Below are 27,275 nucleotides of genomic sequence, written 5' to 3'. Positions count from 1 at the left end.
GGAAACAAACTGAGGGTTGCTGGAGTGGTGGGGGGTGGGAGGGATGGGGTGGCTGGGTGATAGACATTGGGGAGGGTATGTGCTATGGTGAGTGCTGTTAATTGTGTAAGACTGTTGAATCACTGTTATCTGAAACAAATAATACATTATATGTTAAAAAAAAAAAGAAGATAGTAGGAAGGGAAAAACGAAGGGGGGGGAATCAGAGGGGGAGATGAACCATGAGAAACTATGGACTCTGAGAAATAAACTGAGGGTTCTAGAGGGGAGGGGTTAGCCTGGTGATGTGTGCTATATGCAAACAATGAATCATGGAACACTACAACAAAAACTAATGATGTAATGTATGGTGATTAACATAACATAATAAAATAAAATTTAAAAAAACAAATTCTCTTGCAAGAATTGGAAAAATATATGAAAAAACAATGAACTCAATCTTACACCTTGCATAAAAATTCATTTGAGACAGATCATAGATCCAAATGTGAAAGCTAAAACTATGAAACCATAGAACAAAACAAAGCCTCTTGATCTTAGAACATAGAAAGCACTAATCATAAAAGAAAAAACTGATAAACTGGACTTCATCAAAGTTAAAATCTGCTCATCACAAGTTAACAAAAAAAGGGGTGCCTGGCTGGCTCAGTCAGAAGAGCATGTGACTCTTGTTCCTGGGGTTGTGAGTTTGAGCACCACATTGGGTATAGAGGTTACTTACATAAATAAATAAATAAGAAAAAAATGTTTAAGTCTTTAAATAAAAATTTGCAGTTATTTAGCTTTTAAGTAAAGAGATGAATACTGATTTATTCACTCACTTATTTATTCATTCAACAAATGTTGTCTTAGGTACCTTTCTAAGTTTCTAGAAATCAATAGGATTCGAAATAAGATTCTGAGCTCATGGAGCTTACATTCTAGGGAGAAAGAGAGATCCTCGAAATACAGCTGAGGAAGAGACTAGGAGGTGGCAGGGATCAGAATGGAGGGATACAATACAAAATGCTTCTTTGAGCAGGGATGTTTGAGGAGAGATCTATCAATAACAGCATAAATGAAGAATGCTAAATAAGACCTGGAGAGAAAAAGCATTCTGGGTAGAGGATTGGGCAAGTGTAAAGAAAAATCTGTGGGTCTGGCGAGAAGGTGGCAGGTTGGAGGAAAGCCATATAGAAAGTAAAGGGGGCACCTCCTAAAAAGAAGATCAGACACAGGTATTTAGCCCCCTCTCCCACCTCCAAACCAAGAGGGGCCCTTGCCAATGACTGACAGGTGTGAGAGTTCAAAAGTCCCACTGAAGGCAGCTTACAGTCCAGAGGTCCCGCAGGGGGTCAAGCTGAAATGGCAACATCGCTTGCCTTTACCCCTTCCCTAGTTCTGCTCTCATGCCCTCACTGCTTCAAGTACTTCTTCCCCCAAGGTCTGCTTCTCAGGGAGCTGGAACTGCGTCAGGCTGGCCCAGCCTTGCAGGGCCAAATAAGGAGTTTGGATTCTGTTCTAAATAAGGTGAAATTCACTAGATAGTTAAGAACGTGGGCTAAGGGCGCCTGGGTGGCTCAGTTGGTTAAGCGACTGCCTTCAGCTCAGGTCATGGTCCTGGAGTCCTGGGATCGAGTCCCACATCGGGCTCCTGGCTCGGCGGGGAGCCTGCTTCTCCCTCTGACCCTCCTCCCTCTCATGCTGTTTCTCTCTCTCTCTCGAATAAATAAATAAAATAAAATCTTTAAAAAAAAAAAAAAAAGAACGTGGGCTAAGTCAGACTGTTCTAATTCTGTGCCTTTATCAGCTGTGTGACCTTGGACACACCATCTAACTCCCTGTGCCTCTGTTGCCTCATCTGTAAAATAAGGACAAGAATAGCACCTTATGTTCCTATTCTTACGGGGATGAAATAAGTCAGTATATGAAAAGCACTTATAATTGTGACTGGCCGGGTAAGTTTATTCTTCAAGTGTGGTAGTAATGTAATTTATGATTTTTAAAAGATCACTGGCTGCTATGTGGCAAACCATCTCCAGGAGGGCAAGATAGTGGCAAGGAAACCCATCAATCCTGAAATGACATTCTACTTTTCCTTTATTATCTAGAGCCTTCTCTGCCTTCTGTTTTAGGTAGCTATTGCCTTGGTGCAGGCAAAAGACTGGTTTGGACCAAAGGAGATAATGAGAAGTGGCCAAATTTAGGCTATCATTGAACTTGGTGATGAATTATACATGACTTGCGTGGCAGGGAAAGAATCAAGGACAACAGAGAAAGCAACAAGCAAGGGCTTGCAGAAGGAAAGTGATCAAGTTCTGTTTGGGTCATGGTTCTGATCACTCAGTGAGGAATGCCTGGTTGTGGCTGGGTGGATGAGTCAAAAGTTGGAGAAGACAAGGATGGATGGTATTAACAATCATTCAAATACATTTCAGAGGTAACACTGAAAGGGTCACTTTTGGCTATCATTCCTTAGATTTTTTTAAAAAGATGAAATGGAATAATTCTTAAAGGATTAATTTAATCCTATAAATAATCTTAATTAAATTGACTGAGACCAATGGTTAAAGAATTGAAATGCAGCCCATAAGCAAAAAATGTTTCAAACAGCTAGTTTGTGGCTACTCCCTACCCAAGAAGAGACCTCGAGGTGTTGTCTAGTTCTAAATTAAAGGTACATTCTTTTAAGAAAGGTCAAAGGACTAAACAAATTTTAAATCATGATTACATGTCCAAGGACTCTCTTCAAAGTCACTGCCATACTTTGCTGTTACCCAAGTATGCCAATGTTCCTGTTTGGAGACCAAACCCTGTTATTTCTATCAGCACAGCTCTGTAGATTATAAACTGCAGTTCCTTCAGATAGAATTTCAAGCAGCCTTCACAAAATAACCATCTCAAAGAGCACAAAAATAATTTCCAAAACATAGTCATCTATAATTTTATGCACAAAAATACTGTAACCAATAGTCTCTGTGTGCAGTTTCCCAAACGTTGCCCAGGACCTGCCTCAGTCATCCGGGCCCCAACCTATGCCTGAGGCCTCACATCCACCTTCGCTGACCCCCAGTCAGACAGATGTATGGAAACAGGCAGCAGCTGACCTTGTGTGCCTTCACTCTGGACTTCTCAGCAAATTAAATATGTAGAATTTCCACTTTGAGCACCAAGCCTTACAGCCTCTCACAAGTTAAGAGGAAGATCAGGTATACAGTTTCATACCCATATGCGTTTCATATCTCATCACTTCCGAACCCAGCTCCTTTACCACAGACAAGTTAATTTCTTGATACCCCTCACACAGGGCTGTACCTTGGATGACAACCCACCAATCCTGAAATGACATTCTACTTTTCCTTTATTATCTAGAGCCTTCCCTGCCTTCTGTTTTAGATTTGTTTCTTCTGAGAAGAGTCCATAATTAACCTGCTTACTCTTGGTGTTATTTTCCCCAGTTATTCACTATAAATGTCCACTCCGTCCAAATTCATCTCCATTCTCATCTCCTCTGTGAAGACTTGTTTGGCTTCCTGGATGCATTTAGACATTCCTTTCCCACCACACCCTGAACACATATAGTTGGAGTAGATACCGTGCTTCTTCATAGTTCTTCATAAATTAGTGGCTCTTCACCAAGACCATGTACTCTTCGTCAACAGGAGTTGAATCGAAATAACCTGAACACCTCACAATGTGAGATTATTTATTTATTCTTTTAGTCAAATAATTATTGAGTAGCTACTATGTGTCAGACATAGTTCTTGGATTAGGTGAAACAATCTAAAGGGACAACAATAAGGATCAGTTGAAATAGTCCAGGACTAAGGGATTAAATGGAACAAATTATTTGTTAGCTACAAAGGATCATCAATCATTTTAATAAATTATAGTGAGCTAAAGATAATGCATGTGCAGTATTACCTAATTTATGGACTCATATGTGCATATGTAGAATAAATAGACATAAGACAGGAGTCATTTTCCACTTCGAGTTGAATGACCCAAGGCAGACCAGTGAGAGATCCTCCCTGAGATTTTTCTGCTGTAGTAGATGCAAGGGTCTCTCCTGCCTTTGCAGTAAATCTGGACTTGCTGGCATGGGAAGACACCCTCTGTGGTGTGATGTAAAGAAGCCAAGCAGACCCAAGCATGTGAGCATGAAAGAGAGAGAGAGGGGGGGAGAGAGATTGTTCCCCCCCCAATGGTAATAATTACCTGCAAGTCCAATCCCTAAAGTGTCTGGAGCTGTTCTCCAATTCTGTGAAGTATCTCAGTGTCCTCTGAAGAAAGTCTCCTTTTCTTCCTTAACCTAGTTATAGTTGGGGTTGGTCATTTGCCAATATAGAATTCCTAAATACACATATAGCCAAATTTGAGATTCTATAAGACCTCACTGAGGTAAAGGTATGCTTTTACAGCTAGGCAAGACCTAGGCAAGGCCAAGGTACTTTTTTTAAAATCATGGTGTGATTCTGGAGTTTTGTATAATCATTTTGTCTGGATTTTTCCAAAGTAGGTTACATAAAAGGCCTTATTCATTTGTTTTTAAGCATAAACTTCCTTCAAATGAAGTAAAAAAAATTCATAACTCAGTTGGAGTAAATACATCAATAAATCAGAGATTAAGTTTCTTGCCTCATTTATCTGTACAAAACTAATCAACATCAGTTAATTCATTCTATTTAATACTAAATCATGCAGCTATAAAAATCCTTCCAAGTCACTGATGCTAGGTTGTTAACAAAATATCCGGCTTGTGACCAGAATCCACCTAGTCCATTTATCACCATGTTCTCAGAGGCACAGAGGAGTCCCAATCCCTGGATTTTATATCTCTGTTTTTCTAACAGCAACAAAAGGAGAATGGTGAAGGAACAAGTAAGGAGACATCAGGCTAGATGAGAAAAAGAGACGAGAAGATAAAGAATTCAGATAAGGGATGTTTAGTACACGGTCAGCAAAAGCATCCTGTGGTTCATCCACCAGCTGGAATCTTTTCAGTAAACATCTATTACTAAAATCACCAACGTAATTCTATAATACCCTCATGAACCAGCTGCTCTCCGATTTCAACAAAACTGAGAAAAGTATTTTTCTCATAAGAGTCAGCTTCACTTTTCTTAATGTTTTACCTCTGTCTCCTCACCTAATTCTCCTGCTTGGGATTATCAACAGCAGATGCCAACTACTGACTCTCTCTGAGATTTTAAGATCATTTATCAGTTCACAGGCTCATTCCCGGCTGTTTGCTTTTGAAATAACTCAATTCCCCTTGCAGTAGAGAACACTTTCCACCTAAAGAAAAGTGATTTGTAAGCATGTGAGGGTTTCTGCATTGTCAGACAGGGTAAGATTATGAAAATCTAAAATATGTTTTATGGAGGGGCGCCCGGGGGGTTCAGCCGGTTAAGCGGCGGATGCTTGATTTCGGCTCAGGTCATGATCTCAGGGTTGTGAGGTTGAGCCCCACGTCAGGCACTGCGCTGGACGTGGAGCCGGCTTAAGATTCTCTCTCTCCCGGGCTCCCTGCTCGGCAGGGAAGCCTGCTTCTCCCTCTCCCACTCCCCCTGCTTGTGTTCCTGCTCTCGCTATCTCTCTCTGTGTCAAATAAATAAATAAAATCTTAAAAAAAAAAAAAAAAGATTCTCTCTCTCCCTTTCTCCCTCCCTCTCTAACATATATATATATTTTATGGAGTAGCTGGTAGTAGAAAGTAACTGCCCACCCTTTTTCCTCTCTCTCTCCCATTTGCCTTATGTGGTAGCAGTTTCTACACAGCCTTACGTCACAGTTTCTCATGGCGGATTCCAGGCACGATATCAAGTTATGAGCAGCCACAGCAATTTTGAAAATCCAAGTAGACTAGAACTAACCAGAAATTATCAGAGTGTGTTGCGTGAGTAAGGGCGGGTAAGCCCCGCTTCATGAAACTTTCGTTTCAGGTGTGACTTTGTCAACTTTCTTACTGTGGGGCAAGTTCCAACTATTTGGAAGTCACTGGTCTAAGTTAAGGGGTATGTTCATTCCACAAGTATTTACGGAGCATCTACCCGCCTGGCACAGTGTTGAGGCAACAGGGCACAAAACGGACAAAAAGCTCTGCCCTCGTGGAGCTTCTATTTTAGCAGAAGAAACAATAACCAGTGAACATAATAAACATTACTATAAAGAATGTTAGAAGGTGATAAGTGGTCAGAAAATGCCAGAACAAAGTAAGGATGGCCTGGGTGCCAAGGACAGGAGATGCATTTTCTTGGTGGTGCTCACAAGAATCTTTCATTTGTTTTCACATGTTGCGGTGTCAGTCTTCATTTCACAGCTCTATAGGGCAAAATCCAGATGTGTTCTTATTGGGCAAGAATCATGTCCATTAACATCTATCAATCCATGTCCATTAACATCTAACAGTCCCCTAATCTACAGTAAATAACAAATCAAGCAAAGGCATACTCCCCTCTGCACCCCCAGAAAATCAGAATCAGAGAATGGGATTAACCCAAGCAGGCCAGCTCAGGAAGACACCCAATCTTTCTGCCCCATTTCTGTGTCTAGGAAAAAAAAAATTTTTTTTACAGTCTCCCTTCGTGATCCTAAATAATCCTCAAAGGTTATTCTTTATCCATACCCCCCACCCCCCAAATAAAAGCGGCTGTCCTTGGGCTTTGGCTTTGATCAGGTTCATTTACAAATGTTCTTCAAGGGATGTTAATTAACACATAGAAGCCACTTAGCCCTACAGTGTTGAGCAACTACTAAATCTGTGGCTTCTTTCTGGGGATGGCTTAAGAAATCAAAGATGGCATTTGCAATAGCCACTATTATGCCAGAGGGATTTTGTTTGCTTGCTGGTTTTGTTTTGTCTTTTAATTGCTCGTATAGGCCTTTCCATTCTGAGGCTAAAAACCAAACCCCCAAAATTCTTCTCCACACATTTCATTTGCAGTCCCTATAAATTCAGTGAGCTCCTCTCTCCACTGGGCCCCAGGAAGGACTTCTTGTGCCAGGAAGTAGGTCTCTCTACTTCCTCAAAAGCCGAGTGTCTGGGAGAAGCAGTTTGGATGGGATGATCAGGCTGTGCCTCATTCCAGAAAGTAGCTTCTGAGCATTGGCTTCCAACAGGTGAGGAAACGGATTCTGTGGATTTGGGGCTCAGGTGGGGCGGGGAGGACATTCCAGGCAGAGAGGAGAGTCAGAAGAAAAGTTCCCAAGGCACAACAGCAAGACCTTCTGCAGGACTGGAAGACAGTGAGTGAGGGGGCAGGGTTCAGCGTTGAGGCCAAATGTGTCACGCACCTGCCAGAATGTTTCCAGAATGGGGAACTGAGGCAGTAATACCCGCTTGATCTAACCCCCCGTCTATGACAAAAGGGAAAATTTAAAGGGGATTAAACATGAAAGGAAAAGAAAAGCTTTTTAATCAAATTGTAAATGACATGGTTTTTACTCCCCCTCTCCCTTGTTTCTCACGGATTAGCAATAAACACAAGGAAGCAGGCACACGCAGTTTCTGCTATAACTCCTCCTGAGAGATTGTTTGCTTCCTTCCATTTTTCAGAAATTAGAATTGCAAGGGAAAATAAAATAAGAGCCCTGAATCTGAACGCACTTTTTCACAAGTGTTACTTGTGTTATCATGCGATCATTATTTCACCGAGCAAATATTTACGCCACGGGCAAGTTACGCAGGGCACATAGTGTGGGATCAAAGCCCCGGTAACAGAATGATTGTGACACAAGATTGAAAATGAAAGGGCGGTGAGAAGGATTTTTTTAAAGAAAATACAATGGGGCTTCAGAGAAAAGACAGACTCCTTCTTGTGGAGATGTCTTCATGTAGGAGGTACTTTCCAAACCGTATACTGAGAGCTGTGCAGGTCCTGGGGAGACGGGAAAAGGCATTTGAGACAGATCACTGCGAGCGGAAAGCCTGTGAAGCTGCGGCAGCTCGCATTTTTCAAAGACCGAACCTCCCCTGTGATCCAACACAACCGAGACCTTGCCACGCCTCCCCCGGAGGGGTCTCTGTTCCCTCCCCTTGACCCTGGGGGTTGTGACTGTTCTGACAGAAGTGAAGCTGCAAGGACACCACATCCTTCTAGTAGGTTCTCTTGGGGTGCTTGCTGTGGGGGGAAGCTAGCTTCCACGTAAAACATCGGACTTGAGACCACCGTGTTGCTGAGGCTCGAGGGCCGTCTGCACCGACTGCCAATCATGCAAGAGCCCAGCCCCGTGGATGCTTCCGTGACTGCGGGGAGAACTTCCCTAATCCTGCCCTGCCCTGTGGCAGCCGCGAAGTCTTGGGGTATGACGTAGCAGTAGTAAGTGGTATATATGGTTCAGTGGTTTTTTTCAATACGGGTAATGGTGAATCTCTAGATGTGAATAAAGGTAGAAGCCATTGGTGACAATTTAGGGCTCCCATTCTCCTCCATTTCGGCGTGCTAATATGCGGACAAGGAGGGAACTTACTCTTGGTGTAGACATTCACCAGCACACCCCCACATGAAACTGTGCCGTGTCGGAGGCAGCATGGAATCACGGGATGCGCCCTGGGAACGTTCAGGAAAGCAGACCCCAGTTCCACGCCCTGGCAGCCATAGGAAAGTCAGCTAGACTCTCTGAGCCCCTCTATTAATTTACCTGCCCCCCCCAAAAAAATACACAAACGCACTTCAGAATCTATAAGCGTTATTCAGTGGTACAGGTATAAAAAATTATTTTAATTACATAAATTCATTCATGTAGTTTAGAATCAAATAGTACCAAAAGCCTGCCGTGAAAAACAGTGTTTTCTCCACCCCCTCTCAAACTCCCTCTCCTGCTCCCTGCAGATAATTGCATTTAACTTTTAGCTGGGTTTTTCTAGTAATTACCATCACAGTCATGCTTATTCCAAAATTTAATCATGCATCATGATAATGAAGAGATAGGTCTTTCGTACTCCCCAATTTTCCTCCCTTATCCTCCCAAATGTCTGTTCTTATTTAAATCATTAATCAGTCTTTACATCAAGGTTCTTATATTACTATTGTTCATTGCAAAGCCAAACAGGACACTAATAACATCCCCTCCCCACCCCACGTTTCTCGGACAGCTTTTTATCTTCCCTTGAATAAATAACCACCTCATTATTAGACTTGCAAAACACTCCATGTGTTTTAATGCTTTCATGATTCTCCATCGTATTCACCGCCATACTACCTGTCCTGTTTCCTTCTTCACCTGCTCTGCTAGACCTTTCCACCTTCCTGGTTCCATCTGGACTACATGCTGTCTAGAGCTGCTCTCCTCCTCGGACTTTTCTGTTTTTCACGGATTACAGCCATATTCTTCTGGATCCAATTTCTTCCTATTATTTGCTCTGTCATTTTGCTGGTGCATACCTTCCACTGGCGTCTTAGGACAGATTACATTGAAGGTAAGCTTTCTAAATCCCTACATAACTGTGCATTCATTGTTCTAGGAACTCAATAGGATCTTTAAAGCTGAAGGCTCATGTTCAGTTCTGGGACGTATTCTTATATTATTTCTTGAAAAATTTCCTGCCCTCCACTTCCATTATTTTCTTTTTGGAACTCCTCTTAGTCTGATGTTGGACTTTTGTACTTGATCGTTTCAATCTTTTACTCTTGTCTTTAATATTTTCATTTCTTTGTCATTTTGCACTACTTTGGGGTCATTTCTTTGACTTTATTCTTCAAACTTTTTACTAAACAAGAATCACATTGTTGATGTCCAAGAATTTTTTAATATTCTCTGCTCTTTTTTGAGTTTGTGTGTGTTTAATTTATGGCACAATCTGTTTTTCCTGGTTTGCTTTTCTGTTTATTTATTTTATTCTCTCTTTTATGTTGAGCGCTTTCTTCAAATACTTTTTGATGCTTGGTTGTCCATATTTAAGAGAAAAGTACTTAAAAACTGGTAAAAAATTATATGTATGGGATCACCTTATAAAGGACAAGCCATACTTTATGCTGATTGGCTGGGAAGCCAGTCGTTTTGTTAGGGGACCCACCCAAAAAGTCAGTGGATGAGATGGGTACTTTGGGAGCCATTCAGAGACTCTCAAATAGGAAAAAAAAAAAAAAATCTTCCCTTTTCCCCCCAGGGAGACAGATGTTACCTGCTGACAGAGTGAAGAAGCTGCTGAGAAGTGACAGGAAGTTTGTAGATAGAATTCCACTTGAGTCCCTCTGTTCATCCCTGTGTCTCACCCCCTGCCCTTTGCTTTATGTAGTGCCCCCAAGTTTCACCTCCTTCTCTTTCAAATTCTCCCAATAGTAAACCTTCCGTCTCTGGCCTGGGAGTGGGGGCAGGTTGTGAACATTCTCTATGATTAAGTAGATTGTCTAATGATTTGACAAAAACCTATTTATGTCATTGAACAAAATCAGTTTAAATGAATACCCATTATGTATTTAATATTGCAGGATGTAACACCTGCAACTACCCAATCCATACATTAGAAAGCTTTATGCTCAAAAATCCACTTCTCTGGAGCACCTGGGTGGCTCAGTCCGTTAAGCATCTGCCTTCAGCTCAGGTCATCCTGCTCAGCCGGATGCCTGCTTCTCCCTCACCTCTGCCCTTCCCCCGCATTTGTGTTCTCCAGCCTCTGTAATCACTCCATGTGGGGAAATCCCATTGTCTATAAGCAGCACTGCAGTGGGAGGTGAAACCTGGAGAAAGCCTCAGTGCTGGTCGAGAACCTCAGGCAGGAAATGATGGACCAGGCGTGCTGGAAGCTTTGGAGTCAGGCCCCTCGCAGATGAGCCAGATGCTGTAGGTCAGAGGTTATGGAATCAAAATCCATAGAGAAGATTTGTTTGGTCTTTGTCATACTTAAAAAAATTGAGATAGCTTTAAAAATCAGGAAATTTCACACAAAATTCTGAATTTCTAGCTTCTTTTGAAATCACAAAGATTCTGGCAGGACCATATCTCATCCCTCCTGACAGGGATTTGGCTGTGGCAAATGCTCACCAAAGGCCCCAAGCTTTCCTACCGCTGGCCCACTGCATGCAATTAAAACATCTTTTCGTCCCTGTTAGACATTACACTTTGCAGCTACCCAGCAGATTATGAATTTATCAAGATACGAACCCATGTATCATTCTGAGCTTCCTCAGCAGAACTGTATCTATACGGGGGCGCCTGGGTGGCTCAGTAGGTTAAGCATCTGTCTTGGGCTCAGGTCATGATCCCAGGGTCCTGGGATCAAGTCCTGCATCATTGGGCTCCCTGCTCAGCGGGGAGCCTGCTTCTCCCTCTGCCCTCCCCCCGCCCCCGCTCATTCTCTCTCTCTCTCAAATAAATAAAATCTTTAAAAAAAAAGAACTGTATCTATATGAAATAAAATCTAAGATTACAAACTGCATATATTAGTTGTATTGTAGGTACAAGCACTCCATAAAATTTGATTGATTGAATTTACTTATATAAAAGAAATATATTTCGAAAATCAGTTTATTACTCCAACATAACAAAGTTGATATGAAAATCAACATTGCATTCTGAGGTCATACACTCTGATCATTTCAAGTCTCTGACTTCCTAAATCCCCTACACCTGTTGGGTCTCCTTGATTTTTCCTGTCACCAGCATTTTTGAGTCTGTTACCTTTTGCCCTCTATTATATCTATCCTCAGACTATGACATTTTCTTGAACTTGAATTACTAATTATTGTAAGAGGAAAGCACATCAGGAGTCTGCATGCCATTCCAAATCCATCATCTCCAAGAGGGACCGAGCAAAAGAATTTGCAATTATGATCCTGAAACAGTCATCAGTTACTTTGAGTGATCATGGAAAATACAATGCTTGAAAAATGAACATTTTCTTAATTTTAAAATGGAAGAAAATGTGGATTTTGGAAATAACTGACCCAGGACTGAAGTTATGTAAGGCTTAATACAATTACATCAGCACTGAGGAAGAGAAGATACGGGGGAAGCAACAGGGGTTCATAACATATAGCTGCCCAACTAGCCTCAAATAATTTTTATGGTGTTGTTTAGCTTACCTAGGAATACAATAGATGTATCTCTCTGTGTAATAATTTTGACAATTGCTAGAACTTCTTTTGATATTCTTGGGGTCAAAAAGAAGAAAAGTAGGAGTTCGTTCTATCATCTATCTATCTATTTATCTATCACAGTACTGTCTGCTTGAATAATTGAGGCTGGAAAGCTATATTTTAAGAGTATTCATTGATTAAACAAAAATTTACTGGTTGCTTACTGTCAAACACTGACAGATGTTTGCAACATTTGATTAATAGGAGATGTCCTGCTGAGAGAAGGTGACTAACAACATCCCACAGAGTTGACTCACAGCCCTATTTCTTTTCAACATTTTTATCATCAAAAGGATGAAAATTCACAAAGCATTAATCTGAAAATTTGGAAATGCTGCAAAAAAGCTCGCTGCAAAAAGAGTCCTACAGACTGAAATGCTATAAATATGTGCTATAACTAACAAAATTAAGTTTTAAAGTGATGATAAATTTTTTTTTCTTTTCATTTTTATGCAACTTCTAACAACAATCGCAGTTCTCTGCCCTACTCCCCCTCCCCAATCTCCCCAGTTCCTCTTTGCAGAGGTAAACACCATTGACTCTTCTGATTTTTGAAACCTACACATTTCTATACTTCCATACTTACTGACTTCCTGTTATGGGAAGTGAGGACTTAGCTCTCTTACCCAGCCAATTCAGCTCTACAGCAAGTTTGGGTTTGAATAACTACTCTTCCATACTGACATTATTCTGCCAACATGACTATTACTCACAGCTGGGCTGTATAACGTGGTAATTAAGACTCTGTTTTCTTTCTTATTTTTGTTTTCCTTAAAGTTAATAATTGCATTGCTTTTTCATTTCCTTGGTTTTCTTTGTGCCTGTGGCTAATTCTTCCCACACTTTCCAATAGCCTGTCAACAGAAATTTCTACAAGTTCACATCAGCCTCCAATATTTTTCTTGGAGACACACTTCTAGAGTCTTCTCCCCTTCTGGAATGGTTGCCCTTAGTTCTGCTGCACAGTTGACTTCCTCTGTAGACAATTCTTCATCACATTCCTGGGTTAGACCCACTATTTTGTCTTCTTCCTTCTTCCTTCTTGTCTCTGCTATGTTCCTCATAAAGGGTTCATGGAAGATTTATTTTTTGAGACTTTGAATATCCTGAAATCTCATTACTTTACCTTCATAAATGAGTGGTAGTTTAAATAAATCTCAAATTCTGGTCGGAAATATTTATTAAAAAAAAATTCTGGTTGGAAATGATTTTCATTCCCTTCTTCTGAATGGCATTCCTCACTGGTGTTTGTGGTAACCATGAAAATGCACTGCTCAATTCTCCTGCTATGAGAAGCATAACCGACTGGCACCAGTTGTTGCCCTTTTGGACCCACCACTTCACTGGCCCTGAGGTCCTGAGGTCGTGCTTGTCACGGGCTACTCTCCCTTATGAATGAACAAGGCAAGGGTACTAATGCAGACCCATACTTGCAGGACGGTGACCACTTCAATAGGCAATGTTGGCTCAAGGGCTCCTCACTGGCCTGGCTGGATCTTTCTTAGACCTGTACAGCCATCTGAGACTCTTCCCAGTGAAACCTATTTCTTGCCCACTCTCTTTCACAGGTGTTGGACATGTGTCAAGGTCTAAAGGCTCTGCCTTCTGTGGCTCCTTCCTCTTTATCCTTCACAGTTGTTTCCTTGAATAAATGTTTTGCACATCTAATCCTGTCTTGACATTTGCATCTCAGAAGACCTAAACAAACACAAGTGAGGTTTCACTTCCTGCAGGGCAAAGAAAATGCCATTCTGAGTGATATTTAGGATGTAGATAATTTCCCGGCACAAGATGGAATCCCGATTGCCAAATACTTCACCAGTGGAACTGGGGAAATGTCCTGGCGGAGGGGAATGCCATCGTAGGTGGAATGATTCGGGCGTTCCAATGGCTACAAGGAGAGGGGAAGCGATCGGTTCCTGCTGTACTATACTGAGACGCCACAGAGAGATCATGAGAAGCCAAAGACCTTTACCAAGCAGTCGAAGACTCAATATGGAGCCAGGGGGTCTCACTGGTAGCTCACAGAGAGGCCCTTATCTCCCACAGTGGAAGTCTACGCACAGCTTAGCCTCAGACCTAGGACCTGGTAGAGATGCAGAGCTCCCGGGATGTTGAAATGCTCAACCAGGGTAGGTCTGTTATACCAGGGTCGGAGCCCTGGCTGGGAAAACTTAAGACTCTGAAACATGGGAAGTAGTTGCTGGGATCTTCAGACTCCTTGGAACGCGTGGAGACTGCAGAGGTGGCCTGCTCTGCCCTCGTTAGAGACAGCACTTCCCTATGCTGAAGAGGCTTCACCCTTCAAAGGCAGTAGTGCCTTTCTCGGGAGCTGACAGGCCACTAACGAGGGTTAAATCCTGGGGTTAAAACCTGGAGACAGCTGGGCCTGACAGAGGGGAAAGACATTATATACCAAAGTTGCTTCGAGATTTAGAATATACTCAAGAACACAAGAGGTACCACTGGGATTGAATTTTGAGGGCCCTTGACTAAGGGACTGGAATATAAGACTGGACAAGACAGAATTCATTGACTAGGGGGCACTTTCTCTAAAAATGTGTGTTAATGCTCTGGCAAGGACCCCAGGAAATAGGGCAAACTTGCTACTAGAATGGCTCTGAGAAGCCTAGAAAAAGTGATGGCCAATGCTGAGTGGGCAGAAATGCTTAAGCTTCCTTGACAGCTGATCGAGGAAGGAATACAAGCAGCTGAGAGAAGTAGGCCTGCTGGAATAAATATATTATGTAAAGCCAAACAATCCACCAGCGTTCTGTGTCTCATATGAGCACCAGAGGGAGACACACCATTCATCAAGGCCATCAGGAATATGCTAGTGAGGGGACACCAGCATCACTAAGAAATTTAGCGGCACTTTCCCGCAGGCCAGGGCTAACAGTTGGAGAGGCCATCACAGAGCTGGGCTTGTTACCATCCACAGAGGCCCTGAGTCTCGTTAACATCCGTCACCACACATAGTTACAGTTCTTTTTCTTCTGAGGAGAACTTTAAGATCTACATTCTTAGCAATTTTCAGATATAGAATACAGTATTAGGAACTATAGTTGCCATACTGCATATTACATTCCATGACCTATTTGATAACTGGAAGTTTGTATCTTTTGGCTGAGGGTTTTTTTGGTTTTTAGGGTTTTTTTTTTTTTTTTTTTAGCTTTTTCTCCATGCATATTCTCGGTTTCTCCAAGTTTCCTTCAGAGATAGTTGATTTTTTTGTTGTTGTTTCTTCATTTGTGTGGTTCTCAATCTTCATGTTGGAGGCTTTCCTCAGATGTTGGTTGATCTTTGACTGTCTACTCAAATTTAAGAAGGAGAAACAAAAAACCTGATTGGAAGGTCTGAGTCTGTGGGTGGGGTTTGTAGACTTGGAGTCTCACTGTAGAGGGATCTGTCGCAACCAATTGCTGGGGAACCAGTAGGATCAGCATCTTAGGTCTTTCCACCTGAGCTCATCCAATTCCCTGGAGAAGATTCTTCCATCCCTACTTGGAGAGTAAGCCACACTGCCAGCATCCACAGAGCCCGGTGGAAGAAGAGGGTGAGCAGGGGGCAGGGGGCCCAGGGGTGTCTCAGCTTTCAGCTGCATATGTTTACTTAATCCTTGTTTTCTGCATAGGCTCATGCCCTCAAATGTGCCTGACGTCCCTCAGCCCAGACACTTCCCATTCTATACTCTCCAGAAAATTAACCTCTTGTTTTCTCCTGAATGGAGAAGGGGCAGATGCCCAGCAGTGAGGAGAAGGGGGTGATCTAGAAATCTAGTTCTTTCTTAAACAGCTTTCAACCAATTCTTACATGAGCGCTTAACGCCCTTCTCCTCTGGTTCCTGAGTATCTGGTCTTGCTACTCTCGGAGCCGTAGCAATCATAGGATTTGCTCTTGGTCTCTCCCACTGCCAACTGAACAGTCCGCCTTCTCGAGCCTGCTCAGTCAATAACACTTGTCCATCTGCTTTTTCAGCTCTCAAAGCTTTGCTGCTACTCTGCTCTCTCCACTGTATGGGTCTTTCTCCCCCTCCCTTCCCTCCTTCTCTTCTGCCGTCAGTTCTTCCTCAGCCTTCTTTCTTTAAGTTTCTTTACTGGAGTTTGATGGGGTCTCAAGAGAGAAAAAAAAAAATTTTAATGGGTAAACTCAATTTGCCATCTTTTCCCAGAAACACTATTTCTCCATCACAAAAGTAATGCATTTTGCTTATACAAAAATTAGAAAATCCAGATAACCAGAAAGAAAAAAATCATCTGCAATCCCGCCATCCAGAAATAACCCACTGTTAACTTTGTTCCTTTCCCAGTTCATGGACGGGGTGCGTTCTTTCATTCCTGCAACAAACATCTGCATGCTCCCTCTCTCTGGGCCTTGGGAGGCTCTGGGTATAAAATAGAAAGCAAGCTAAACACGGTTCCTGGCATCTCAAAGCTGAGGTCTGTTGAGGGAAGACAAACAAACAAATCATTTCAATAAAATGGGTCAAGTATTATTACAGAAGGATTTTACGGGAGGAGAAAGGATGAATACCAAATCTAGGTTTGGGCATGTCAGGAAGGGGCTAGAGAGCCCCGCACAGCCCAAGAACTGTAAAGTGCATACAACTTAGTCACACTTATTTATCAGCAGAGATAGGTAAGAAGCATAACGTAACTGGCATTCGTCTCTTAACAACATACCACATGCAACTTCTTAATCACCATACATCAATTTTCTAATAGCTAAATACTACTCCATGGTACACATGTATGGCTATTCCTTTAACTGATCACCTTAATACATTTAGGTAATTTCCATTTTTCAAGGATTATCCACCATCTGTGGTAACCCTCTTCTTTGCACAATGAAGATGAAATTTACTAAGATTAAGAGTTCAAAAATAAACAACAAAAGGAGAGTTCAGGAGAGATCTGGCTCACCAGCAACTCACATGGGGAAACATTAAAGCTGGTGACAAATCCAGTCTGCAGGGAGGTCACAGCCGAAACAGTGAATGCCGTCCGAGACGGCATTAACATAGGTCAGCATCCAGAACCAGAAATGTACACTGAACATCTGCAGCAGCTAAAATTTGTTCGGTACATCAGATTTTAAGAAAGGCCTTGGCAAATTCTAGGTTTACCAGCTTCTTTCCCTCCTTTTCTCCTGATGCTTCAGCCATTCCGAGTCCTGACCCTGTGCGGTGAATGGCCACCTCGTCTCATCTGTCCTGACAGCACGCTGCTCTCCCAGATCGCCACTAGCCCCTCCTATGTTGGGTGCCTGCCCTCCAGCCCGAGCATTATGGGCCCACACCTACGTTTGTACCTGAAGTTGTCCCAGAACGCCGCCGTGCCCATTCAGCCCCACGTCGCCTATGGCCACCCTCTCACCGCATGGACACAACTGAGTAGTTATGACACACACTGCATGACCCACAAAGCCTAAAACCTAGCCCTCTGCAGAAAAGCTTGCTAGCCCCTGATCTCAACAGTATCATTTTACCTGACTCCCCCCAAAACTCTTACCCATCCCTCCTTTCTTGGCACCCCCACTGTTCCCGGTACTATTTATATTAAGGCACTTATACATTATTTGACAACTATCTCTCCCCTACTCATCTGTAAGCGACATGAGGGCGGGGGTCTTACCTTATCCTTCTTTTGGTGGCGATGTGAGACCCACCACCCTCAAACTGCCAATCACCAGCCCCCCCCCCAACCCCAGCCTCTTCTATAGCTGGAGCAAACCTGCAGACTCAGAGAGAAGCCTTTTGTCCTCTGTGGGTGCAGGGAGGCTTTGAAATGTAACCCTGGCCAGGAAGGGGTGGAAAGGGCCTGGGGATTGGCTCACAGCAAACACAGCCCCCATGAGGCAAACAGGAGGAAACGGAATCTCTCATGCAGCCTAAAAAGTATGCTTTGAAAATATCCATGCTACAGCTTTTGTTTGACTTCAGATAATTTCATGGAGGATGCACCTGAGCCGCGAGCAGAAGACCCTACCACCATTGCCCCACCTCTGCAGAGCCCCCGCAGAAAGGCCTGACATTGAGTAAAGAGATGCCAACACCAGGGAAGAACTAGGGTCACTGATAGAAGGGGTTCAAGGAAGAAGACCACGTGATGAGGAATCCAGAGAGAAGGGGACGTCATGCACGAAGGAGGAGCAGCATCCCCAAAAGGCCGGCAGGGGCCTGAAAGCCAAGTACATTCCCTACCAATCCCCACCTTCCCTGTGGCTTTGGAACCATCCCCTGGACCCTTACAAAAAGAACCTGTAAATAATAGCCAGGGATCCCTATTCTCTTCAGGACCCCAAGCCTGGACACCTCAGGCCCCTTATCCTCAGTCATTTACGCCCATCTCCAGCTCCTTGTGCAGGATGCTGGGACAGAGACAGGTCCGACTGCTCTGCTCCTTCAAGACCATGACCAACCCCCACCCAGCCCCCACCATGGATCAACTTTTCCATGTCCCACTTCACCTTTTCCTCCAGTGTCAGAAGATACAGAGGCCTCTCTAGGGTCGAATTTGCATTCTCAGAATTCAGCAACACACCTGCCTGCCACACTGCAGCCTCCCAAGAAATGGGCCTTGGCTAAATGTCCAGCTCCCTCTGATTCTTCTCAGAGCCGATTTCAGCATGAAGAGAAAATACTTAGGAAGAACAGAGTGGCCTTTTCAGATATTTGAAAGGCTGTCTCGTCAAAAAGCAGTTAGTTTTATTCTTCGAGATTTGGAAAGGCCAAGAGCCAACCACAGGTGAGTCCTGTCCTAAAGCCCTGAAATGAGAGGCAGGCTTCCCGTTCAATATAAAAGATAAAACTGAGTGGGTTACTTGTGAAGATTTGAGCTCCTCTTGCTGCAAACAGTGGAGCAGAAGCTAGAGGACCCCAGTAAGGTCACGGCAAGCGGTTTGTCCCCAGAAGAAATTTGATCTGGGGTTATCCCCAGTCCCTTGTATTTCCAACATCTAATTATCAAATAAAGGTGCACTCTAGATATGGAAATATCTATTTGCTTAACCATTGCATTTAAACTTTATGTATATCCCTGCTTTCAGTTTATTTTGAGTATTTCATCAAACCACAAAGATAACGGTTCGTGGATGATGTTCTGACATCCATACTTCAAACAAGAAAAAATCTATTCAGAGACCACAGGTCACTAAATATTTATCTTTAGTTTAGTCAAAATAGCAAATTATCGCAGTCATAAACTTTAGTATACTTCTTTTAAACACCATGCTGGGTCCAACTAAAGGTATTGGGTGGTGTGTTTTATGTAAAATAGGTTATTTCAAAAATGATTTGAATTGGTCAAATACTATCAAAATAATTGCCAAGATTTCATTCCATTGGGTACTACCAGTTGCAAGTGAAGAAGTTAAGTGGGCAACAATTTCTAAAGTATTTGTCTAATTCCTTTCTTCTAAATAGCTTAAGAGGACCATTTCCCAAGTGCTTTCACTTTTTTTATTATTACGATTGACAATAAATTCATACCTCACCTTTGCAGAGTTCTTTACATTTTTCAAAACATGTTGACATTCATGATTTTGTTTTCCTTCTCACAATATATCTGGGAGGTTGGCCGTGTGGCAGAAATCGCTGGTTGTCCTGAATGATCTGTTCCCACCTGATTTCAGCATAATTAGAATTATTTGCTGAGCTTCCGGTTGCGAGGCGGGACAAGAATTCCCAGGTTCCTTACACCACGTAACCAAGCTCTGCCAATGGGACACGAGTGGAAGGGACTGTGCAGCCTCCAGATCAGGCACTTATGAGGCTGTGTCCTTCCCCTTCTCTCTTCCTCTGTCACTGGATAAAAGGCCTATTATTTGCCCTGGAAATGCACAAAGGTCATCTAACTATCTGGGTAGGAATTTTTTCCCAGTTCTTCCTCACTGCTTTAAACTCCTCCCCAGACACAGTATAGAAAGCCCACTCTAAGTATTCAGCTTAGAAGAAAAAAGGTGACACCTGGGTGGCTCAGTCGGTTAAGCCTCCGACTCTTGATTGAGACTCAGGGTTGTGAACTCAGGCCCCGCACTGGGCTCCATGCTAGCTGAGGAGCCTACTTAACAGATAAAGGGGGGAAAGGACATACTGAAATAAAGAGGGATTAGTTTATATCTGCATTTATTCCTTCATTAGAAATTATATCAATTATATTCCTCTGTGCCAAGGACTGAGAGAAGCATTAGACATTTAAAAATAAATATGATACTATAGTCTGTGACCTCAAGGAGTCACAAATGAGTGAATGATCCACGCTGCCTGTTGTTATCACATAATGGGAATATTTGTGTCGAGACTTTGAAGGCTAAGTATCAGTTTATCCCAAGATAGAGAGGTGAAGAGATATAGTGATCCTGCAGATTAACTTTGCACCCAGAATACATCAAAATAGAGTATATAAAAGGTAGGTTATCTGTTTAAGTATCTTATCTGTTTATTTTATAAACAGATATCTTACTTCTCTTATAAGTATACTTATCTGTTTAAGTATGGATTACAAGCATAACTAAGCAGTTGCCTGAGAAGATGTGGATCCTGGAGGACAGTAACTATATTTTTACTCACCCATTCTTTATTTTTTGTCCTCCCAACAGGCATGTATTCTATTCTCCTCCTACACCTAAACTTTCCTTCATGCCTTAAAAAGATGTCATTCATCAAAAGAAAGGCACATTTTGTACAAATTAATAATAATAAAATTCTGGCTTAGAACAATCATATTATTTGAAAAATTAATATAACTCAGAAGAGTTCTATATGCCAAAGGCATGACTAACTACATAGTCAGGTACACAGTTGTGCATTCATTTTGTACTTAAGAAGTACACAGTGACATTATTTGAATGCTGAGTAGTTTGTATTTTCCTTCCTTTCTAATGACATTGTTAAACATTGCTATGATTTTGAAATTATTAGTTCTTTTCCTATTAAAATTTTTCTTGGACTTGACTGTAACCTTTAAAAAACACTATGTTCAATCAGATATTCAAAGAGGAGTGTGTCAAGCCCTTTGGAAGATATTTTAACTATTTCTGATTAGTACTGAATTCCTGAGTGTGTTTTTTCTACAAAATACATTAACTTTTAACCCAGCTGATCCCTCCATCTATGTACCAAATATATTTTAGTGAGAAGAAAATTGGTAAAGCGCTTCCCAAAAGCATGCAGCATATATAATTTGAGCATGTATCTGGCAGATAAATTGCCTTCACTATTACTTGGGAAATGAAAAATCAGGTTGTCAAATGGCCAGGAGCCACATAAGGAGTATGTACTGAGCACCTACCAAGGACAAGATGCACTTTAGGATAGATGAACATGGTTTCCTTACTTAAGGAATTGCCCAGCTAGTGGAAGAGAGAAAGAAGGCAAGTGGTTATATGAAAGAGGCATGTGGTAGGAGGCATCAGAAATGAAGCACAGTGGGATTCCAGAGAAGGAAGAGATGGCATTCAGGTGCAGAGCCAAAGGGAACACGTGAGCTGGTTCTTGAAGGAAAGGTGGGATTTTAATAAATAAGGGACTTTGTCTTGTTCACACATGATGATATCCTTGAGAATGTCCATTGTGGCACACTGCAGGGTGCAAGGGCAGAAGCAAGGACATCAGGAAGGAGTCTATTCCAACTACCCAGGCAGAATCTGATGGGAGGTTGGATCTGAGGGCTGTACGTAAAGGGAGAAGTGGTTGGATTCTGGATACATTTGGAAGATAGGTAGGGCTGTAGGATTTGTTGATGGATGGAAAGTAAGATGTGAGAGAAAGGGGGGAGTTAAGGTGTGGGGCTCAACCAACTGAAAGAGCAGAGTTGCCATTGTGGAGATGGGAAGAAGAGGAGTTTGCTTCTGGAGGTGTTCGATGTGGTGTGCCCATTGGGCATCTAAGTGGAGAAGGTGGTTGTCCATCCAAGCCTGGAGCTCAGAGCACAAGTTCTGGCTGGAGGCTCAAAACTTGGAGTTATCAGGATCTAGAGTATTCAAGGAGTTCACTTGGAGTTATTCTAGAGAAGAGGCCCATCAGTGGAGCCCTGGGCCCTCCAATACCTAGAGGTGAGGTGTGGTGGACACAGGAATTGCCAGTGAGCTGAGAGGGGAAGAAAGAGAGCCAAGCTGAGGAAGTGCGTCAAGAAAAGAGAATAGTGTCTAGACATATGCCTCAGACAGATCAGCTAAGCCATGAGCCTTGATTTTAATGCATAGCCTGCTCAATACCAATCGTGTCTATACTACCCATTAGTGTCCAAAGTATTCTCTCCTCGTCCCATCTCCTCAAGTGAAAGACGGTGTCTTTTTCCATAGGTTCCCTGTATAAACATGCTAGACTCCCATATGGGAGGCCCACGTGTATCTTCAACTGGGTCCTGGTCCTCTCAGAAATCCATGGGCAGAACAAAAACTCAGAGGCACTGCTGGGGCTGGAATCCCAGCTATAGGCCCCAGCACAAGAACCATCTTCCAAGAGCTATAAAGGCAGAGCAGTCTCTCTTCAAGTCACAGAGAAAAGGTGTGTCCTCTTTCTGGGTTATGCTCAGATGAGCAAAGCAACCTGGCTCCTAGAGCTCTGTAGGGAAACCCTTCTTTTACTTCTGTTTCTCCCTCTGTCTCAGTCTCTGTCCGTATCTCTTTTACACACACACACACACACACACACACGGACTGTTTTTTCAAGGTTTACCTCAGTACCAGGACCCCAAAAGAACATGGAGGCCTCCATTTTGAGCAGAGCCCACCCCCTCCCCCATTATTCACTCTGCAGTTTGTTTGGCTTTCCTCCTGTCCTCCAGGCCATCAGACAATGATTATTGAATGGGGGGGGGGGACAGTGGGGAGGGAAGCTTCGTTCAAATCCCCAGTCTCCCTAAGGGGGTCTCCTTAGCCACCGTGTAAATTAGTGGCACAGAATGGGGCAGGGAAGAGGTGCTGGCCAGCTTTTCCTTCACCAGCCTCAGATCCCCAAATGCAAAAAAAAAAAATTATGCTAGGGGCTTAGTGGCCTTGACAGCAATATCTAAGCCCTGGCTGAAATGTTCTATTACCAGAATCTGCAGCATATGTTTTATCTTTTCAAATAAGGTCAAAACTTCCCTACCTCCCTCTCCTTAACACATCCACCAAGAAAGAACATTGAAAACAGAATGAAAATATCTCATATGAAAAACTTAAGATACTGTCCTTGATGATGACGAGCTCCCTCTTCATAGCATACAAGAATGACTGAATTCCAAACCAAAGAAATTTGAGAGCAAAATTAATATTTTACAGCAACTAGCATTTTATTTGCAGCATCGGCAAAACCAAGTGTCCACCTGTGACTAATTTCTTATGAATACAAAGTCCACTGTGCTTCTGGGAAGGATGGTTAGTGTTTGTCAAGTTTTTTGTGTGAAGATACAAAAATATAACTGAAAAGTTCATCAGAGGGCCAAAAGTGGGAACAAGAATCAAAAATCAAAAGCATGTTGATTATTTCAAATACCCGAGTACCAGAAAGCTCCTACAGTCCCAATTCCTGGTCTTATAAATGCAATTATCATGCAAGTGACTATAATAAAAATCGATGACTTTTGTATACATACAGAGTTTATTACATGCACTCTAAAAACAGAACGTGTATGATTTAAATCTAAAACAGTGATTTTGCAGGAATGGTCTATTAGGTCCTCCAGCTGGTCCACAAATCTCTTATTTGTTTCTGGTATGACTAAAATTTGCTTATGCTTTCTTCAGAAGAGGGGCCAGTTCTTCCCATAACTTTTCTATCACCAACCATGAACAGGGGATGTTTAGGGTCTTTTAATTCCGTAAAAAAAAATTGACAGACTGAAAAAGTTTCCTACCATTGCTCTAAAGTATCTTAATGAAAAAAATATATACCAATCTGAAATCACAATTTCTTGTTCCAACAAATCCAACATTCTTCTGCGATCTGTGGTAGCAAACAGGAGCTGACATACAGCCTAATTTAGCCATTATGACAACTAGCAGCAGCTCAAGCACTAAGTCACCTCAATAACCCAGTGCTATTCTGCCTCAATTATCTATGGCTTCAATTAAAAGTGTGTAGAGGGGGTTTTCATCTTGAATTTGTTCAAAATACGTGGCTTAATTTTCAATTTCAAATAGGTCTTCAGTAAGCTCACAGGTCACCAAAATACAGTACCAGAAGTTAGACATTTGAACTCTTTTATTAAAATATTTGCACATAAAAAGTTCTTGCTCTCATGATACAAAATTGTACAAAATGTACCAACAACTGACATCATTATAAAGGAACCCTCAAATCAATGGGACCTAATCTTGAGCACGAAGTGAAGGAGAAAGAAATAGGAAGAAGAATTATTTGAGAGACAACTTTATCATGGCATATCAATAACCCAGCTATCAAAATGTATTAAGCCTTTGCACAAGGGTGTCAAAATCAAATCTCATCCTCAAGGAATCCTTGGAATGGAGGAAGGATGATGGAAATACAGTTGTAGGACACAATCTCTATCATCCTGTAGTTGATTCTGTTATTCTTATGGCTAGCTCTGTTTAAGATTGTATAAGGGGTCTTCACACCCGATGGTTAGCATGGTTGATGGATGCAGTTCTACCTGCCGCCGAAAGAACTTCCAAAGAGTTGAAGCCCGGCTCACCAGGAGATGTGATTTTGACACCTTTGCATTTGCTGCAGTGTGTACGTGGGCCACACACACAAGGCAGATCTCATTGGATTAACACTGAACTCACGACATCTCCACAAACTCTAGCAGAGAGTAAGTAATGCTATCTGCAAGGCTCCCTAACAAACCTGTTTCTTTCATCCACCCTCCTCACTCGCCCCGTAGGTACTATTAGGGAAGCGTCCCCTCCCTACCTCTAGGGATTCCTCTGCACCCAGAGAAAGGGGCTCCCCTTTCTCTCTCCCCATTCCCAACTGTTTGGCTTCCCGGGGAAGCCCCAGCTACTCAGCTCACCCCCGGGATGCGAATCCTAGGAGACCTTATGATTGACTTCAAAGGGAGCCTCGTCTAGGCTGGAGGCTCAGGCCCCCCACTCGCCCCTGGCGTCTCAGAGGCCCTCTCCCCGCGTGGCCCTCTGCCTGGCCCCTCGAACTCACCAGGAGCAGGTTGTGCGCCACCAGGTACCCGAGCCGCGGGCTGCCCCGGACGCCCGGGGCCAGGCGCCCGGTGGCGTAGCCGTGCCAGGCCACCACGTAGGGGTTGTCGATGGTGATCCAGTACTTGACCTGGCCGCCGAAGTGGCGGAAGCAGAGCTCGGCGTAATCCCTGAAGTGGTCGGCCAGGGCGCGGTTGGCCCAGCCGCCGTAGGCGTCCTGCAGGCGCTGGGGCAGGTCCCAGTGGTACAGGGTGACCACGGGCTGCACGCCCAGCTCCCGCAGCCGCTCCAGCAGGCGCCGGTAGTAACGCAGCCCCTCGCGGTTGGGGGCGCCCGCGCTGCCATTGGGGAGCACCCGCGCCCACGAGATGGAGAAGCGGTAGTGGGTGACCCCGAGCTCGCGCAGCCCCTCCGTGTCGCGGAAGACGTTGTTGTAGCCGTCGCTGGCCACGTCCCCGGTAGCGGGCGGGGACGGAGACCGGGCGCCCGACGGCAGGCCGGCTACCGGGGAGTCTCCCGGGGGCGCCGGCGGGTGGTGGGTGAACGTGTCCCAGATGGATGCGCCCTTGCCGTGCTGCCGCCAGCCGCCCTCCGTCTGGTAGGCGGCGCTGCCCACGGCCCAGAGGAAGCCGTCGGGGAAGGTGTCGTGGAGGAGGCCGGCGGCCTCGGGGGCCGGAGGCTGCGCGAAGCGGGCCCAGATCTGCGCCCCGTCGCCGGGCTCGGCGTGCAGGCGGCGGCCACCCAGGGCCAGCAGCAGCAGCAGCGGCAGCGGCGGCGGCGGCCGCAGGCGGCGCGGCGGGGCGCGGGCGGGCATGCTGCGAGGAGCCGGGCGCTGGGGCGCCGCGCCGCACCCCTATATGCCGGCGCCCCGCCGCGCCGCCCGCCCCTGCTGGCGCGCCCACCCCCGCTTCCCCGCCGGGCCCCGCTGGCAATAATTACCTGTGAGGCGGCGCTTCCCCACCCTGGAGTGGGGGGGCGGGGGCGCAAAGGGCGAGCGCGTGCCGGGGAGGGGGCGCGGCAGCGGGCGAGGTGCAGCGGGCGCCACTCCGGGACGTCGGAGAAAAGGCACCTGTTCCTCGCTGCTCCCCGGAGCCGCAGAGGAGGTTCGGCGCCGCGGGTTCTCTCGGCGCCGCCTTCTCGTTCCCCTCCGCGCGCACCCCTGGGAGAAGCCATCGAGCCGGCGTTCGTCGAGGAGGGAAGGTGGCCCACCAACTTTCCCCGAGTTCGCGCGGGTTATTTGCCTGCCCTCTCGGAGTCCGCCAGCGGAGAAGCACCTGCTTTCTCCTTGCTCCCATTCGGAGGCCGAGAACAGTTGCAGACTGACATTGCTAGAACCGATTAGGAATTGGCCGAGATCGTATCGGGAGGGCGGCGGCGGCGGGGGGGGAGGGGGGGGCTGGGGAGTCAGGTGGGAACTTGGAATGTGGTGAGAGAGCGACTCGTGGCCCACTTTCCCTTAGAGTCTTTAGGTAAGATGCTCTCGCGGAGAGATGGTCCGTCCCCCAGGCCCCAGTCTAGAAAGCCTGCAAGGAAGACAAAGCAGATGCTTGGGTTGCCTTGACACTTTGCTTGACTCTCCCTCATACAGTGACCTTTTAACCATTGCAAGTCAGTGCTTGTTCTTAAGTTACATCCTGCAGAATTACTTGCCCACGGCCCAGAGGAAGGGGAAGGTGGCATGTTCATGTCATGACAGCTCTGATTGTTCTTATTAAAAAAACAAAAAACAAAAAAAACACTTTTTAAAGAAACAAAAAACAAAGTACCAAGGTTTCCACTTTGAATAACTGTCATTTACCTTTTTTTAAATCCTTTTTGCATCTGTTTTATGAATCATCACGTTGTAGCTTTCAGCTCTGAACTTAGCAGTAACTTCTCTGGGCCAAGTTGTGCCCGCAGCTGTGCTTGAGGCCAAGGTCCCTGGGTCCCACAGATGCCACCTGAGCTGAGAAGGGAAAGGGGTGGAGGGGTGTAGCCCAAACAACCACTCCCGCCCACTACAACAAAAGAGATTCCTGAGGTTTCTTCCAGTTGCCAGAGAGCTTTTTGACAGAAGTTGTGGAGGCACAGTCTCCATTTGACGGTGTATATAGACGGTCTATGAATAACTGA

General features: G+C 44.3%; 1 protein-coding gene across 1 annotated transcript in view; it reads right to left on the bottom strand.

The window, feature by feature from the left end:
* The window catches only part of KL (klotho), a 44,533-nt gene extending 18,556 nt beyond the window's left edge, over positions 1–25,977 (bottom strand). The window contains exon 1 of the mRNA XM_006728969.3: positions 25,165–25,977. Within this exon, the coding sequence (XP_006729032.2) occupies positions 25,165–25,977 (813 nt within the window). The remainder of the gene's footprint in view (positions 1–25,164) is intronic.
* Positions 25,978–27,275: the final 1,298 nt, after the last annotated feature.

Source organism: Leptonychotes weddellii, chromosome 3 (genome assembly GCF_054177405.1).
Source record: "Leptonychotes weddellii isolate Sample4059 chromosome 3, ASM5417740v2, whole genome shotgun sequence".
Classification (NCBI taxonomy): domain Eukaryota; kingdom Metazoa; phylum Chordata; class Mammalia; order Carnivora; family Phocidae; genus Leptonychotes; species Leptonychotes weddellii.
This window is presented reverse-complemented; position numbering and strand designations above follow the sequence as displayed.